Source organism: Plectropomus leopardus, chromosome 9 (assembly GCF_008729295.1).
Source record: "Plectropomus leopardus isolate mb chromosome 9, YSFRI_Pleo_2.0, whole genome shotgun sequence".
NCBI lineage: Eukaryota > Metazoa > Chordata > Actinopteri > Perciformes > Serranidae > Plectropomus > Plectropomus leopardus.
Window position 1 is genome coordinate 4,805,479 of NC_056471.1, and position 18,563 is coordinate 4,824,041.

General features: G+C 38.5%; 1 protein-coding gene and 1 non-coding gene across 2 annotated transcripts; both read left to right on the top strand.

The window, feature by feature from the left end:
* The first annotated feature begins 1,471 nt into the window (after positions 1–1,471).
* On the top strand, positions 1,472–15,795 carry hspa9 (heat shock protein 9). The gene is made up of 16 exons (XM_042493020.1): positions 1,472–1,778; positions 3,321–3,382; positions 3,539–3,626; positions 5,475–5,656; positions 5,948–6,072; positions 6,174–6,247; positions 7,087–7,193; positions 7,342–7,504; positions 7,598–7,690; positions 8,644–8,853; positions 9,207–9,434; positions 9,587–9,809; positions 12,851–12,945; positions 13,115–13,207; positions 14,000–14,140; positions 14,449–15,795. The coding sequence occupies exons 1-16, from the start codon at positions 1,698–1,700 to the stop codon at positions 14,527–14,529; spliced, it is 2,046 nt and encodes a 681-aa protein (XP_042348954.1). The 5' UTR covers positions 1,472–1,697; the 3' UTR covers positions 14,530–15,795.
* On the top strand, positions 7,900–8,102 carry LOC121948579. Its single transcript, XR_006106168.1, has one exon. It is a non-coding gene; the product is annotated as a small nucleolar RNA SNORA74 (small nucleolar RNA).
* Positions 15,796–18,563: the final 2,768 nt, after the last annotated feature.

Below are 18,563 nucleotides of genomic sequence, written 5' to 3' on the forward strand. Positions count from 1 at the left end.
CAATGTTGTACTTTGATAATATAACATTATAAACACATTATTACAAACAAATTATTGTTCATTTTGGACATATCATTTCTGTTATCCATCCACTGTAAGGACAAATTATGTTTCGATAGTTTCTGTTTTGGTTGCTCATAAAAAACAAAAAAGATGCATTTCATTCTTTAGGTAGATGTACAGCTGAAAAAGTGCACTTTTAACTAATAGGACAGTTTTGTACCATAGGTGCTGAAGGTTGCTATGGAGCTGGATGCCTGGCTCAAGTCATTTTTTTCCATGTTGACAGCTGATGTAAGCAGATGTTACATATTGGCTTTTTAACCACTCACTAATGCCACCCGGTGGTCAACATTAAGCTCACATCATTGTTGTTTCATAAAAATGTCCTAAATTAGAGGGTAGATCAGAGAGTTGTTGCTGCTGTACTATCTCAAAGATTATGGTGTATAGACTTTTCGTGATTCTAAAGAGCTTTCAAACTAAGGAGATGTTGGCGATAGAAATGAAACTGTTTTTCAATAGCTTATTAACCCCTGGAAACCTGAGCAAATTGGTTTGATGTCTTGCAAAAACCACAGGGACAAGGAAATGAGAAACTTATCCAGATGTTTACCCAAAAATGAACAAGAATGAGTAAAAAGTTACAAGTTACAAAAAGCACACACATCTAAGCATTTATATTCGTATGCGTGATCTAAACAGCCAGCTCATGTTATCTCCAGCAGGTAGCCACCAACCCGGTTTTGAACATCTGAATAACCTCTGTAAAAATGAACTGCATGGTAACCTGGCCTCTAATTGATACAGGCCTTTATTTATCATAATGTGTGGCCACACTGGGCTTGTTAAAGGGACTGGCCGTCTAGTTGAAACTAGGCTAATATTTTAAGTTTTACGCTATATTCTCCTCTACAATACAACTTTTACTATTTCATGTGATGTACTTGGTTGGCAAAATTAGCATAGTTCCAGTATCATGACACTGTGTGGAAAGCTTATTGTTTCTAAACCCAATGTATCCAGTTTACAGTTGCCCCCCAGTGTCCCCTCTCTGTTTAGATATAAGTTATCCCTGTGTTGTTTACATGCACGCTTCAGTATAAACATCAGTAATAGTAATTCATGAGCAGGTATGTTCATTCATTCAGCATCCCTGATGTAACACACGTGACACAGCCGTGTACCCCTCGTTACATCATGACCTTCACATGCCCACTGCGTGTAACTGTCCTTTTCTGTTCATGATCACAAAAAGACAAAAGTAGCACAAATTTGTTTAGTTTTTACATCTAAAACATTTATAATGTTATGTTTATTATGCTATGAATAACATTTTCGTCTTCATCAAATGCACAAGTCTAAAATATTTTCCTAACTGTTAAAAAAACATACAGGCAGTGAATGCACAGCCCATTTAGGGGTCCTTCAGCGGTGCATGGTGCAACCGTAGGTGCAACATGTGTTGGATAATTCTAGAAGACGCTTCGCAGTTCATTTAATTTGCGGTTCAAAGACGAGCAAAGCTCCAGCTCTGTCCTGCACCCAGCACCTGGAAGCCTAAGACACCCGGAGAGACTGCAGCTTTTAGCTTCTATCAGCTGTTCACACTTCACAGAGTCTGTGTCGACATTTGACGTTGCGGACTTTTTTAAATTAAATTTAGTCAAAGTTAGCCTGTTAGCCGAGCTGCCAAAATGTTGAGTGTCGCCAAAAGCGTTTCAAGGACTCTCCAGACAAGGAACTGCGCAAGAAATGTGTCCACTCTGATTAAGAAGGTGAGTTACAAACAAACTAGTTAACTGTATTTATACACCGTTAATATTCACTAATGTCAGAAGATTTAATTAGCAGCCGGCTAGCTTAGCATGCTAACAGTGTTAGCTAGAGGCCGTCTTACTTAATCGTGACAACCAGGATGTCATATGTAGCTAAGTTAGCTACTTGGAAGCTATCTGTGCTGTTTGTCGGGTAGAATTAATACTAATATAAAGTGATGCTCCGTTAAACAACGTTTCCACTGTTTGTTCATTGTTGCTAACAATCTATGAGCTGACACCTACAGTGCGGGGGTGATACCAGGTGTTTGATGCTAAGCTAACAGCTTCATTTGACGTTTTACCTGTCACGTGTCTGGTTTAACTACGCACCTTACAGAATGTGAAATTGATAACGATATTAGTGTTTTATTAACTAGATGTGATTAAGCATGTTTTGTTAGTAAATGTCTCACTGGGTCTCAGACTGAAGTGAGCAGTGACCTTCAGTGAGGTGTCCCCACCCCCAACATGCTGCAACACATGTTGTTCCTAATAAAGTCAAAATTCTTGATGGTTTCTAATATTTGTCGGGCTACCTAATAACAGAAGTTTATCATGTTAGACTTTCTTATACGAGTTAATAGACTTTTGTCAGTTTGTCAGCTTCCTTTCAACATTTTCACACCTAAAGGTGTGTGGCATGTTTATGTTGTTTGTGGTCTGTTACCATATTTTTCAATTTTGATACTTAATGCAGAGTTCCTGCCGATCCATAAAAAGTCTTAAAAGGCATTGAACTTATTTATCCTAGAATAAGGTCTTAATGGTATTAAAACATCTAAAGTCAACCTCTTAAAATTCTTAAAAATATTAAGATCTCTAAAAAAGGATTAAACTATTTACTTTTTTCTGATGTTGCAGTGTAACATCACAAAATGATTGACAACATCTGTTTTTCTAAAATAATTTACTGAATGCCTCTCGCAATAATGACAAGCAGATCAGGAGAGTGAAAAAACTTTTATTTTATTTTGGGCTGGGACACTCAGAAGACCCACTGTCTGCTAGCTCGCTGTCACCGTACTCTGGATGACAAGGAGAGGTGCAAATTCAATGAAAACTGGCTATTTAACCAAGATTTTACATCATAACTGAATGCAATGCAATACAATACAATGCAATGTAAACAAGCCTTGGTGTAGTTTATGCAAAAAGTTTATCAAACTCAGCATGATGGTAATCAAGGCAACAGAATCCAAAATGCAGAGTCAACACACCCAAAAAAATGTACAAATGGTCTTAAATTTCAATCTGAATGAAAAAGTCTTACAGTGTTAATTAATTTTAACTTGCCTTAAGAATAATGAACCCTGTTTCTAGTGTACCCGGCTGTACTGATGAAGGTCTTAAATTGAACCCCCTTTACTGCAATATGATGTTAAATGCTGCAGTATTCTTTGTGATAGGTATAAAAATTATAAAACTGATATCATTCATGGTGCTTTAAGTCACTGCTTAAAGACTACTTAATAACTGCTGTGTTTTGTGATTTATACACAGTCATGCTGGAGTGGCGGCTTCCAACCAGATGCTCTCAGAGCTCTGTCCAGGAGGGACTATGCGTGAGTATCAGCACAAAATCTACGATAGCTTAAAGTGTCCTAAAAAATATCTTGTGAAGAAAATATCATTTTTCCAGTAAAAAATGATTACTCTTAAATGACAATAACGAAAAATACTAATAATAACGATATCTTTGTATGTCATCTGCGTTATAGGTCTGAGGCCATCAAGGGTGCAGTCATTGGCATCGACCTGGGAACCACCAACTCGTGTGTCGCAGTCATGGACGGGAAACAGGCCAAGGTGAGGATGAACACACATCTGTCACAGATAATATCCTATGTAGACTTGAGGTTTTCGTCTTTGACAGTTTAGCATGTTATAATTGAAAGTTAGGTGACCATTTAGGGGGCCAGTGTACTCATTCAGCAGTCTGATGGTTGAATAGTTTTGCTGAATTGAAGTTTACTTGTGATGACCTTGTAAACGTGACTCCAGTGTAGTGTGGAATCTCTGGCCTTCAGATGTAGCTTCACATCTGATTAGTGGCCTCAACCAGACACACGCCACTTTCTGCCTTGTAGTCTTTATTTTAGATTCAAATGCTTATTACAGTGACTCATTTACTTATAACATACAGATCTGGGAGGGGTGACAGTTACATTCATGGTTTTGGTTGAAAATCATTTATCCAAATTCATGAGTGCCAGCATCAACTAGCATGTTGTAAACAATGTCTAAAATTAGTATTAGTTTGTGTTATTGGAAAGAGAGAGAAAATAAACATAATACATTTAAGATTAATTTCAGGCTTGAAAAAAAGTTTGTTTAATCCTCAATCTTGACTGATCAAATAAGGCTCTTTGACGAGAATGAATGATACTTTAGAGTTGCAGTAAAGAGAGTGAAGCTGACTGTTGATTCCTGTTAAATATTTATTTCTATAATCTACTTTCCAAACAGCATATTTGGGACCTCTAACAGTGACCACATCTGGCATTTGATGTGTGCAAAAAACAATTAGTGCCTTCTATGACATGGGTTTTTCTTGTTTTTTCTTGGTCCTGATTTGTGGTGGGTGTTGGATGAAGGTTGCCCTGTACATTTACTACCTGATAGGCCTGTCAACTAATATTCTAAATTTAATAATTACATTGGAGAAAGAAAAACATTTAATTGTGGAGAAAAGCAATATTACTGTGCTAAATATTACCTCACCTGTATAAAAATCAACTTTATTGGACTGCTATTTTCTGGACAAAATGGCATAAGGAATAATTGATTTTTTTTTATTTATGTTGTTTTTTTTTTAATTGAAATATTTTATTTTTTTGTCAGTTGACAGCCCTACATCCTGACGCCACGTGAATTCCTTTGAATCTTACCTATTGATAACTGTATTTGTAGATGGTGTAACTACTGAGGCTTGACTTTTTATGATGCCTTGATGTTTCTCTTTGCCAATAAAAAAAAAAATCTTTAGATATAAAAACTTAATCAGTCTGTCTTAGGCAAGTAAAGAGTCAAAGGATAGGTTTCCAAAGTGATGTTTCCCGTGACAACAAGCAGCGACTCTGAGTGTGAGAGCTCTAATTAACTGACCAGGAGGTCCAGTTTCTCTTCATGTCCTCCAGACCTCCTCCTTAATGTTCCTGACTCATTAGTCAAGAGTTAATGTGTGCCGCCTACAGTTAGGCCACCTCTGTTTATTTCTGTTAGTGTCTTTCTGTTATATTTGTTTGCTGCGTCTAAAAATCCTTGTCAGTGTAACTGAATTACGTAATTCACCATATTTGCTTAGGAAAATTGAGTCTTATGGCAAACTGCAAAGTTTGAAGACTTAGTTTACACAAGTCAAACAAGTTCTTGATATGATCTTTTTTTTAACCTTAGGGCTTTCTTATATAGTTAGATTCTTATCTAGTCTTATCTCATTTACAGTTTATTTTCATGGAAATCGGGAACTGAAACAAGGGGATTTCTTTATCGATTAAAGTGACGTCATTTACATTTTGGCTGGCAGGGGGAGGTAGTAACCAAAATACTACACTACTACTTTACCAAACCAGAGTAGTAAAGAGTAGTAGTTTGACACACAATTTGCCCCCATTGTGAAGTCTCATAACTAAAGGATTTCTGTTTGCGTCTCAGGTGTTGGAGAACGCAGAGGGAGCCCGGACAACTCCTTCAGTCATCGCGTTCACAGCAGAGGGGGAGCGTCTGGTGGGCATGCCCGCCAAACGCCAGGCCGTCACCAACCCTCAGAACACATTGTACGCCACCAAGAGACTGATTGGTCGCCGCTATGACGACGCCGAGGTCCAGAAAGACCTGTGAGTGCATCTTTGGTTGTGTGTAAAACATTTTTGATTATTGCACGTACTCATTTGAAAAATAATTACTAAAAGAAAAAACTGTTCACCAGCAGCTGGAAACATTGTGCACAGATTTTCTACAGGGCTCTTTTTTGTTGTTGTTTGTAATCTCAGTTTGGATACAAACTGCTGAAACAATGCCTCTGATAACTGACAAAAAGCATTTAGAAAATATTAGAGAGACAAAATGAATTATCATGAGCCGTCAGACTAAGATAAATGTGTTTGGGGTTTTTTTCATGTTAACAGGAAGAACGTCCCCTACAAGATTGTGCGTGCATCCAACGGTGATGCTTGGGTGGAGGCTCATGGGAAAATGTACTCTCCCAGCCAGGCTGGAGCGTTTGTCCTGATTAAGATGAAGGAGACCGCAGGTATGACTGAAACTGCTCTGAATATTAACATAGTGTCTTTGACATTCACATCATCCTCATGTGAGCACTGGTTTGGTAACGACTGAACGTTTTTGTTGTAGAGAGCTATCTGGGAACCAAAGTGAAGAACGCAGTGGTCACTGTACCAGCCTACTTCAATGATGCTCAGAGACAGGTACACACACACACACACACACACACACACACACACACACTATTTTCTTCTTCATTGAGTTAGCCGCTAACTGCTAACAGCGTTTTTTAAAACATCTCCTGCAGTTGGTCGCACATATAACACACTGTCAAAAAGTCATATCTGTGGTACCCATGGTCCCGTCAGGCCAGCTGTCCTGTTGATTCAAACATTTCGGCGCTGTTACTACCTCCCATTACAGCTCGAAGGCGCAACAACTCTGCTGCACACCCCACCCCACAACCAAACACAGCCACACACACACACACACACACACACACACACCATAGTCTTTTATACAGAAAGGCAAAGCAGTGTAACAGCACACTTCTGCTATCGTAGGTTTTATGCTGATACTCACGCATAGGGACTGTGGACAGAGCTCTGAGAACTTCTGCCTTAAAAGTGCAGACACACAAAGTTGGCATGAAATTTCCAAACACCTAAGTGTAAATCCAAACAAATTCAGCATGCCTTTCCTGGTTTAAATGATATGATCATGTAAACTGATCTTTGTCATATCAGCTAAAAAGAATGAGATTTTGTTTAAATCAGGCAGTGAAATTTTGGATTTCCCAAATCTTGGAATTACTAGGGTAATATCTTCTTTAGTTGAACTGTTCCTACATTTACTTTCTGTTTCCCTGGTGCTGGTTAGCAGAGCTCTTTATGTAGGAGAGAACTTGCATTGTAAGAAAAGTGCACGTTGCCACTTCTGATCAGTCCTGTTTGCTTTAGAAATTCCTCTAGAGTTTTCTAGAAGTGCAGACAAAAATTTGCTGGTCAGCACCTCACAACATTCTTATGTGTGATGTCTTCAGGCTACCAAAGATGCTGGTCAGATCGCTGGTCTGAACGTCCTGCGTGTGATCAACGAGCCAACAGCTGCTGCTCTGGCCTACGGCCTGGACAAAACCCAGGATAGAATGTGAGTAGAGAAGAACCCCCACTACCACTGTCAGGAGCTTCAGTTCTTAATGAAACGCAAAGAGACAACAAAACACAGAGCATATTCATATATTTTCCTGAGTGTGTTTTTCTCCTGTGTCATTAAACTGCCTTTTGTTGCTTTGCAGTATTGCTGTGTATGATCTGGGTGGAGGTACGTTTGATATCTCAGTCCTGGAGATCCAGAAAGGCGTTTTTGAGGTGAAGTCCACTAATGGCGACACTTTCCTGGGGGGAGAGGACTTTGACCAGCACCTCCTCAAACACATAGTCAAGGAGTTCAAGAGAGAGGTAAAGGAAAAAAATATGTAGTCACCATCTTAGGAAAAGCCTCTCACCTGTTTTTCAGGATTTTAACGTGTGTTACGGTTTTTGTGTCTTCAGTCTGGTGTGGACCTGATGAAAGACAACATGGCACTACAGAGAGTCCGAGAGGCAGCTGAGAAGGCTAAGTGTGAGCTGTCCTCTTCACTGCAGGTAAAAAGAACACCCGCCTCACTGAAACAACAGGTGTCAAGTCAAAATACACATTTGTGACCATCCTGGACTCAAATTTAGTTCAGATAGAAAACAGGGATCAAAGCCCAAACTCAGCTCTATCAGAAGTCATTACAACCTTCTGGCTGGCAGTCTGTGTATTCTTCACTGTCTCTCATTTAAGATCATCTTTAGCCTTGAACCCACAGTCCAGCTCTCAGTCAGCTGTCCAGACTGTGTGTGTGTCTGGCTCAGTGTTACAGTGCTGGTAGAGAAGGTCCTGTGTTGTACTTGACAGCAGCAGGTTCTGTTTTAGAGTCTGCTGCTGCTGAGCTGCTGCAGGACTCGGCCCAGTGAGAGTGGACTGTCCTGATGCTGACCGCAGGGCAGACCTAGTATAAGGCCAGACAAACTTCCGTACCTTTATAATGGCTTTACTCAATTATGACAAGGCCGGTACAAATTTTTATGCCTACCTGCTGGTGATATCCATGGCCTTCACATTACTTCACTTAATCTGAAGGATGAGCTGATTAGATTTAGGTGGTCGTCCATCTCGTCCATTTGAATGCAAGATCTGAGGAAGGTTTTGAGGGAGTTTCCTCAAATTAAAATGCGTGCGTGCATGATGCGTGCGCAGAGGCATAATACTGCATGGCAGTAATTATAGCTTTAAGATGTTGAGGCTGATGTTTTATGCAACTATTTATCAAAGGAAGGAGGGATTCATTTTTAGTATTGATAGATTATGAATAATTTGTTTACAACAGGGACTACAAGATATTTTGAACCATTGAAACCCAAGATGAGGATTAGTTTTGTCTTGATGCAGTCAACAGGAAAGAAAACTGAACTGTTAATTTCTGATTGTCATCAGTGATCGTCTCAGACATTTTGTTCCAACTCTTGAGTGCTGAAACTGAATGTAATCACCTCTTTATTCCCTCCTCCAGACTGACATCAACCTTCCCTACCTGACCATGGATGCCTCTGGCCCCAAACATCTCAACATGAAGCTGACCCGCGCTCAGTTTGAAAGCATCGTGGCTGACCTGATCCGACGCACAGTGGCTCCCTGCCAGAAGGCCATGCAGGACGCCGAGGTGTCCAAGGGAGACATTGGAGAGGTGCTGCTGGTCGGAGGCATGTCCCGTATGCCCAAGGTACACAATGCAGATTGACCCTTGAGCCTGCAGTTTCCACCCAAGAGTTTTGAGTTGAGCTCTGTTAGGTAATGGTTCCAATAACATATGGTTGATTTCAACCACTGGACATTTGTATTCATGTTTTCATCATATGCCTGCAGGAATGTACAATTGTGACACACAAGACAAACTGGAATTTAATTGAAGTAATTCTGGTTAACCATTCTTTGAAGTGTATACTCTATGTATGGCACTTTGTAAACTTTTATTTAGATTTTTTTTTGTACAAATGTTAATTGCTATTACTGTTTGAAGTATAACTACTGCTACTATGACTCCACAAGAGTAACAGTCAGTGTTTGTCTGTGCAGGTTCAGCAAACGGTTCAGGACCTGTTCGGCCGTGCTCCCAGCAAGTCCGTCAACCCTGATGAGGCTGTTGCCATAGGAGCAGCCATCCAGGGTGGCGTTTTGGCTGGCGATGTCACTGATGTGCTGCTGCTGGATGTGACACCACTGTCTCTGGGTATTGAGACCCTGGGAGGAGTCTTCACCAAACTCATCAACAGGAACACCACAATCCCCACCAAGAAGAGCCAGGTACTGAAATCAGCAGTGCAGGGTGTGAGGACTGATCCGGACCAGAATGACTGCTTTATACTGAGCTATTCTTTTGTTTGTTTGTACTTTTTGTAAAAGCTGTTGACAGGTGTGAAGCATAAACTAAAGTATCTGTCTCTGCTCCCCTGCAGGTGTTCTCCACAGCAGCTGATGGACAGACTCAGGTGGAGATCAAGGTGTGTCAGGGGGAGAGAGAGATGGCAGCAGACAACAAGGTGCTGGGTCAGTTCACTCTGGTGGGAATCCCCCCCGCCCCCCGCGGTGTTCCTCAGATTGAGGTCACCTTCGACATCGACGCCAACGGCATTGTCCACGTCTCCGCCAAGGACAAGGGAACTGGCCGAGAACAGCAGAGTAAGTGTCACTCATTCAGCCATCGGCAAACTTAAAGGGGAACAACGCCTAAATTATGAATTCCAAAATATTATTTTCATGTTTCAGGAAAGTTTGATTAATATTTGTGAACATGAGCTGCTCTCTCTCACAGCCAGGAACCAGAGAAGCCTCAAATGTTTAGGGTCAACAATGGAGACAATGAATGCGAGCCTGATTTTCATTTCAGTTTTTCAATTTTATTTATAAAGCCTATTATCACAAATCTGTTTGCCTCAGAGGGCTTTACAGCATACGACATCAATCTGTCCGTAGACCCTCACATCATTTAAGGAAAAACTCCCCCAAAAAACTCTGTAACGGGTAAAAATGGTAGAAACCTCAGGAAGAGCGACTGAGGAGGGATCCCTCTTCCAGGACGGACAGACGTGCAATAGATGTCTTAAGAAACAATTAAATTACAATAGACGACAAAATGACATATATAAGAGAGAGAGAGAGAGAAGAGAAAGAGAGGGAGAGAGGAGGAGAGATGCATCGCAATGATGCTAACAATAACATACATAATAGTGATAAACATTAAATAATCAATGCAATTTATGATAGCATGTGACGTTACATGCAAATATTGTAAGTGGCGATAACAGTCACGTGTATATTAATAGTGGAGGCATTACTCATAATAATGGCAGTAGGAGTTGGTGTTGGCGTTCATCACAGCATCAGTGTATTTTGTGGACCCACAGAATGTTTGTTTTCTTTATTATAACCAAATGATCTTTATGCTATAGAAGTGTTCTCAGTTCTGATACAAAAATGTTCTCATACTCTCACATTCTGTGTCATCTAGAGCATCTTTCATCATTCATTTTGAATGGAACAGCTCCAAACCCTTTGATATTACAACACTGACTTTTAGGGCTCTAGCTTTTGGATTTGAGAGAGAGATTTTCATGTTTTACTATTATTTTTGACCTTGGACTATAGGAATAACATGTATGAATTTTGAAAATGGGTGTACTACCCCTTTAATTGGCGTGGGCAAACGGCATCAGCTGTAGCTCATAAACCAAAACATCCACAAGTGTTTCCCTTTTCTCTTTGTCATTTTTATTTTAAAAAAAAAATTATATTCATATAGTTTATTTGATAGGGACAATGCAAATTAACAGTTAACTTCCACCTGTCACAAACAGGCTGTAGTAACTGATGTTTCACATATCGAGATTACAGTTATTGCTAGTTTCCAACTCCTGTCCTTAGTTAGGCTTTTAGTAAAGAAAAAGACATGATAATCAAGGTTAAATACAATAGTGTGCATATATTAATAATTAAAGTAAAAAGACAAAAAGCTAAACATTTACATCAAGATCATATAGAATTACAACATACAGTTACAGTAAAAATAGTATCAGTATTACATACAGTTACAACACTCAACCAAAAGACATTAAAAAATCATTAAAAATGCTCACATCTCTGATTTTGCTTCATCCAACCATTAATACCTTTTTTTTTTTAAAAATCTTAATATCTTATGTTAATTTTGTTGCAGTTGGTTTACAGCTTTTATTCACATCAAGGTATTATCATCAACCCTACTGCTAAATAGCCTAACTGCACTTTAAGGTGCTGCCATACTACCTACAGATGCTGTTGCCCAAAAAAAAAAAAAAAACAGTATTCTTCCCCTGGGATGCATTACACCTGACTGCTACAACTCCACCAGCATAAATGCAGTCTCAGTACAGGTTACTGCCACCCAGTGTGCAAAAAGTGTATTACAGCTGAAAGTAAACGCAGGCAAATAACTGATAAATGTCTCTATCTGATCCATTAACAAGCACTCTCATCTCATCATCCCTGAACACAAGTTCTGAGGACTCCCTGTGAGGGACTGCCCACTGGGCACCACACACCTTCAAAACGTTGCTTAATGTTCAGTAAAGCCTGGACTTTATTGTTGGTCCATTTATCCTTTATTGTTATGAGCCCTTTCTTTCTTGTGTTGTATGTTGTTTGTTTATATAACAGGTTTTTTGGGTGCTGCTTTGGCTCATGTGTCTGAACAATTAACAAACACATATGTCTGGACTAATCACAGTATACCTTACATAACTCATGGTTCCTCTAAAAAGTACCTCAAAACTATGTTCCACCACTTACAGTCATCCCTTGTTTTTGCAGCACTTCCTTCTCGGGTCTCAATTAAGCTCTTTCCTTAATCAATTATTGGTAAAATTAACCATCGAAAAAATATTGCTTATTTAAAACAAGGCCAAATGTATTTTTTCCTCAATCAAAGTTCACAGCAGCATATTGCATATACTTTGACAGCTTTTCATAGCCTATTGATTAATTGATTAAATTTCACATGTTCAATTAAATTCTCAATCAATCATCAATTAATTTTTAACATCCCTAGTTCCCTAGTCCGAGCATGCTTGTTGCCTTTACAACAATAAATGAATTGTCAGTGCGTACGTTTATTATTGTAACTACAACCACCTAAGACTGAACAGTGTCTGTGATGTCTTTAGAAAAGTTAATAAGCTTGTCAACAATATTTGTGGAGGCTGTGGCTCAGAGGTAGAGTGGGTCGTCCTGTAATCAGAAGGTCAGCGGTTCAATCCCCAGCTCCTCTGGACAACATGTCAAAGTATCCTTGGGCAAGATACTGAACCCCAAATTGCTCCTGATGCTGTGTCATCAGAGTGTGAGTGTGTGTGAATGATTACTGAGTAGCAGGTGGCACCTTGTATAATAGCTTCGGCCACCAGTGTGTGAATGTGTGTGTGAATGTGTGTGTGAATGTGTGTGTGAATGTGTGTGTGAATGGGTGAATGTGAAATGGAGTGTTAAAGCGCTTTGAGTGGTCAATAAGACTAGAAAAGTGCTATACAAGTATAGTCCATTTACCATATTTTTTTCCAGTAAACGCTGAATACCTGGAATACCTCATTCAAAGGTCAAAGCTTTATTAATGAAATCGGTTTAAAATAAATATCACTGTGCTGTGTTCAGTGTCTAACCGTCCTCTCGTCGCTCTGCGCTCTCCTCAGTTGTCATCCAGTCATCAGGAGGACTCAGTAAAGATGACATCGAGAACATGATCAAGAATGCTGAGAGGTACGCAGAGGAGGACAGGAGGAGAAAGGTAAAGACTGCAGACAGTCAAGTGAATTAACACCATCAGAATGAGTCGATGTGCTTTAAAAAGTGCAGACTTCAGTTGATTTACTACATTTTCTACATATTTCTGGTGAGCCTGTTTACTGTAAACCCGTGCTGATGTCGCTCTCTAACCCTCATTTCATTGTGCGTAGGACCGTGTGGAGGCCGTCAACATGGCCGAGGGCATCGTCCACGACACAGAGTCCAAGATGGAGGAGTTCAAGGACCAGCTTCCTGCTGACGAGGTAAAACTCCATGTTTTTAGTATACTCCGTTTGTGCTTTGAGTTGGCTGGTTGTAATACTTGCAGTTAATCGACATTCCCAGTTGTACTAACTCAGCTAGCATTTTTTGTTCTAAAAACATTCTGAGAATGGTACAACACAATCAAATGCAGTGTTTCAGTGTTCAGCTGTAAGAATTCCTTTAGTTCCCAGAATGTTCTTCTTAAAATTAGGGTAACATTATCTATAAACGTCATTAATGTTAAAATGTTAGTTGTCGTTTTTGTTTTTTTTTTTACATTACATTTTCATAAGTCTGTAGTCTCTGGCCTCAATAACATGTTCTGAATGTGTCTTTGATAATGTTCTTTCTTTGTTCTCATTTAACGTTGTGTGAACGTTTTATAAAACAAAATTCTATAATCCGTCACCTCTCAACATCACCAAAATATCCTCAGAATGTTGCAGTTATAACTCTCCGTCTTAGTCAGCATTTAACCTTACAGGAACATTATTCAAAATGATAAACATCCTTAAAACGTTCTTTGAACATAAAATTAAAATGTTTTCTTCAAAACATTGCAACTTGTAGGTAACGTTAGCCAGTGTTGTGTGAACGTGCCCTGCTAGCTGGGAAGGCTTGGGTCATGGATGGATTGATTTTTGAGATGCTGTAACTGTTATCTAGCTGTCTAAAAATATTTGTACTATGATGATGATGATGATGCTGTTGTGATTTTGGGCAGTCCTCCACTTTGTTCACTTCGCTTCACTCATTCATTCATGTTCCCCCTGCGATCTGTCCACTCGCAGTGCACCAAGCTGAAAGAGGAGATCTCGAAGGTCAGAGATCTTCTGGCCAACAAGGACGCAGAAACAGGAGACAACATCAAACAGGCGGCCACCAACCTGCAGCAGGCATCACTTAAACTCTTTGAAATGGCCTACAAGAAGGTAGGAGCGCACATTCACTCTGTCCGAATGTGACACAGTTAGAGATGATGACGGAAAAAACATTTCGGCAAAACAATGTACATAATCATCATATTTACTTACAGTAATGTTACAGAATTATTGTACTTTTTAAGAACATTTTCCAAGTCTTGTTTGCTCTTTTTTGTGCAATTTGTATTAACATATGAAAAAACATATAATTTTTAGGAAAAGTCAGCTGCAGTGTAATTTTCAATTCAACAAAGTTAAATGACATTAAAATGAAAACATTTATGTTACTGAGCTGCAACACTCCCTCCTTCCTGCAGATGGCAGCAGAACGCGACAGCAGCAGCAGCAGCAGCAGCTCGAGCTCATCAGAGGGAGAGAAGAAAGAAGGCCAGCAGTAGTAAACCTTTGCACTTGTGTGTCACTGGGTTTCCATGACAACAGAGGACTGTCTAGCTCGGCGGCGGACTGGGTGGGGAGGGTGGCAGTCTTGAGTGACGAGCCGAATCTTAGTCATTCTCACCATAATATATTATTCTACTGTGTTTTGGCAGTAAAATTCTCTAGTGGAAAGATAAATGTCATTGTATGCTCCTCCATGTCCTATGATATCCTGTCTGTAATTTAATTGTGTCAAAACAATGTCATGTATGTTTATTTTTACAAAGCTGTTAATTTACATTCTGAGTTAGTAAAGGTTCTTTTTTTTTGTCTAAGACATCACGTAGGTTTCATGTTCTTTGGCTCCGTCATCTGCAGCACTTCAGCTCGCTCACAGCTCCGATCAGTGTAAGCGTCGGTATAGAAGACAGCCTTTCTGTCTTCATCATGTAATATTGTACGGTGATCTACGAGACATGCATTCTAGTTATTTTAACAGTGTGTTCATAACGATTTGGAGGTGGGAAGTTGAAATGTTGTAGTTTTTATATCAGAAACTTGCCACTTCTCAGTTGTCCTGAGTTCACTCTAAAGAAACTTATGCAGAATTTCTGTAATGAAGTAGATTTCAGTTCATCTCTTAATTTTGAAATCTGTAAAAAAAAAAAAGCATCTGCAGCGCTCTAAGGAATTATGATCCCATTTCTCCTGCTGTCTCCTGACTGTAACAGTGGGCAGCAGTGACAGTGATTAAAGGGTGGTAATACAGGATTTAAATATATTTAATGTCTGTGTGAGGATGAGGTCAAGCTTCGGTTGATTTGCTGTAAAAGAATGTAAGGCCTTGATCTGTGACAAACTCCATCTTTTACGTCCTCTTTAGTAGCATTCATCTAAAACAGCTGACTGAAAGTATTTTCGACTCTAGAAATAGGCGAGTCTGGATGTTGAAATTGCACAATGGACGATGAGGAGGATGAGTTTCTGTCTCATTTTTGGACAGATTACAGGAGGAGGAGCTGAGATGCAACACACCAGTACGTTCAGTTTGAGCCCAGCCGTGTCATTCCTCTCTAGAAGGAAGTTTTGTTTTTTGCCATAAACTGCTCTGTGTAATGTGATTGTTGCTTACACGCCTGCCTGATAGTGATCCAGGCTGCTCTACATGTGAAGGGAGTAACAAGGCAATGTGTTGAACTGATTTTTTTTGGGAGGGGAGTTCTATTACAGGGTGAGCATGGAGGGTACAGAGTTGCTGTCTTTTCTAATAAAAAAATGAAATGTGACGCTGGTTTTATAATCGAATCAGTGCATGCTGTGGTTTTCCAGGCTTTTAGGCGTTTAGATTACACTGTGTATAATTATGACATAGTTAAGGATGACTTAATTTTCATAACATACCATACAATGACTTTTAAAGAATATTTTTATGTGACCATTTTATAATTTGAAGATATGTTATGGTATTTTCTTTTCATGTCATATTATACAATGACTTCTTTAATTTTTTTGACATACCATACTATATTTTTTATTTTATTTTTATGACACACTACTGACGTTTTCCTTTTCATGCCATACTATGACTTTTTGTCAACATACTATACTGTCTTTTTTATGACATACTGTGATTTTAAAATTTTTTAGGACGTACGACTTCATTTTCATGACATGCTAAACTTTGACTTTTTAAAATATTTTCAACATGCTATACTATGACTAATTTTTCAACATACTATTTAATGACTTGATGTACTGTATGACTTGTTTTACTTTAATCTGTCCTGCACTTCAGTTTTTCAGTTTTTATGACGTCTGTCAGCCTCAGCCATACTTTGCCTCAGTGCTTCATGCTTATTAACCCTTAGAGACTGTTTGGCACCATACTCATACTTTTTTTTATCATTTTAGCTGTGTTCATGCATATGGCATAAATTTTGGCGAGATTGTGGTTAATTTAGGAATTTCCAGTTCAGCTCCTACAATGTCTAAAATACACTGTGTAAACAAATTTGTTAAATTCATACTGTTAAGTTCAAAAAATGCGCCATCGAAACCCATTCAAACTGCAGCTTTTGATCCCACAGCCATCAACATGCTATACTATGAGTTTTTAATAAATTTTTTAACGACATACTTTACTATGACATTTTTAAGATTTTTTGAATGACAGACTGACATTTTCTTCATTTTTTTGAACAACATACTATACTAAAACATTTTTATCATTTTTTGAACAAATTGCTATATTATGACATTTTAATCAATTTTTGAACGACATGCTATGCTATGATGTTTTTATTATTTTTTGAACAACATACTATAATATGTTTTCCTAATTTTTGGAACGACATGACGTTTTAATCATTTTTTGAACAACACACTATACTATGACATTTTTATCATTTTTTTAACGACATACTATAGTATGATGTTTTAATCAGTTTTTGAAGGTCATGCTATACTGTGATGTTTTTATGATTTTTTGAACGACATACTATACTATAACATTTTAATCAGTTTTTGAACTACATTCTATACTATGACGTTTGACACGCAGCAAAGGGCTGTAGTATAGTATGTTGAAAAACACCAAAGAATAAGAGTCAGGATCCGGTTTTATTGCCAAATACATTTACATATACAAGGAATTTCACTTGGTGTTTTGGTGTAAAACATAACATAAAGGAAGAATAAAAATATTCCATTTAAATAGTATAAGACATAAGATAAAAAATATAGAAGTGTTCGTGATGGTGACAGCAGTGGGGAAGAAACTGTTCTTGAGTCTGACTGCAGCCTCTTGCCAGAGGGAAGGGTCTCGAAAAGTCCGCTGATATTCAGCTCCCACTTGACGTCCTGGGTGATGATGGTCCCCAGGAGGCGGAAAGACTCCACAGTGAAAAATGGGGAATCACAGAGGGTGATGGGGGCAGGGGCGGCAGCGATCCTTCTGAAATCCACAACCAACTCCACTGTCTTCAGAGCATTAAGCTCTAAATTGTTCTTGCTGCACCAGGTCACCAGATGGTTAACCTCCCACCTGTAGGCAGACTCATTATAAAGCATGTTTAAAAAAAATGACCAAAAACATTATTTTAAAGCACTTCAAAAAAACGTCCAAAAATGACACAGTATAGCATGTTCCAAAAAAGGCCAAAACATCATTATAAACCACTCTTAAAAAACGTCAGAAAACAACATAATATAGTATGTCGAAAGTTTTCAAAATATGACATGTCAAAATAAGGACTGAAAACTACAAAGGAAAGCATACGGAGACACATGATAGTATGGTACGTTAAAAAAAAACAGCCAAAAACATCATAATATAGCATGTCAAATGTATGACCAAAAACGACACAGTATAGTATGTTGAAAAATGTCAAAATAAAGGCTGAAAACGACATAGAATGGCATGTCGAGATACGTCATATTATAGCATGCTGAAAATACTGCCACAAACATCATTTTAAAGCACATCAAAAAAAATCTGAAAACATCGTAGTATAGTATGTTGAAAAATGTCAAAATATGTCATGTCAAAATAAGGGCTGAAAACAACATAGAATAGCATGTCAAGACAAGTGACAGTATAGCATGTTGAAAAACGGCCAAAAATTTCATTATAAAGTATATTCAAAAAAATGTCCAAAAACGACATAGTATAGTATGTCTGAAAATGTCAAAATATGACATGTCAAAATAAGGGCTGAGGACATCATAGAATAGCATGTCAAGACATGTCATTGTATAGCAAGTTAAAAAAAAAATGGCCAAAAACATAATTTTAAAGCACATCAGAAAACGTCCTAAGACAACATAGTATAGTATGTCAAAAAATGTCAAAATATGACATGTCAAAAAAGGGCTGAAAACAACATAGAAAAGCAGGTTGAGACACGTCATAGTATAGCATGTTGAAAATACAGCCAAAAACAGCATTATCAAGTATATCGAGAAAACGTCCGAAAAGGACATAGTATAGTATGTCGAAAAATGTTAAAATATGACATGTCAAAAAAACAGGCTGAAAAAAAACATAAAAGAGCCT

Bases quoted from the DNA above. Each gene is read 5' to 3' on its own strand.
- hspa9 (XM_042493020.1), top strand. From the start codon at position 1,698: ATGTTGAGTGTCGCCAAAAGCGTTTCAAGGACTCTCCAGACAAGGAAC. The intron at 6,073-6,173 runs GTATGACTGAAA...TTTTTGTTGTAG, and splicing joins TAAGATGAAGGAGACCGCAG to AGAGCTATCTGGGAACCAAA. The intron at 7,691-8,643 runs GTAAAAAGAACA...TCCCTCCTCCAG, and splicing joins AGCTGTCCTCTTCACTGCAG to ACTGACATCAACCTTCCCTA.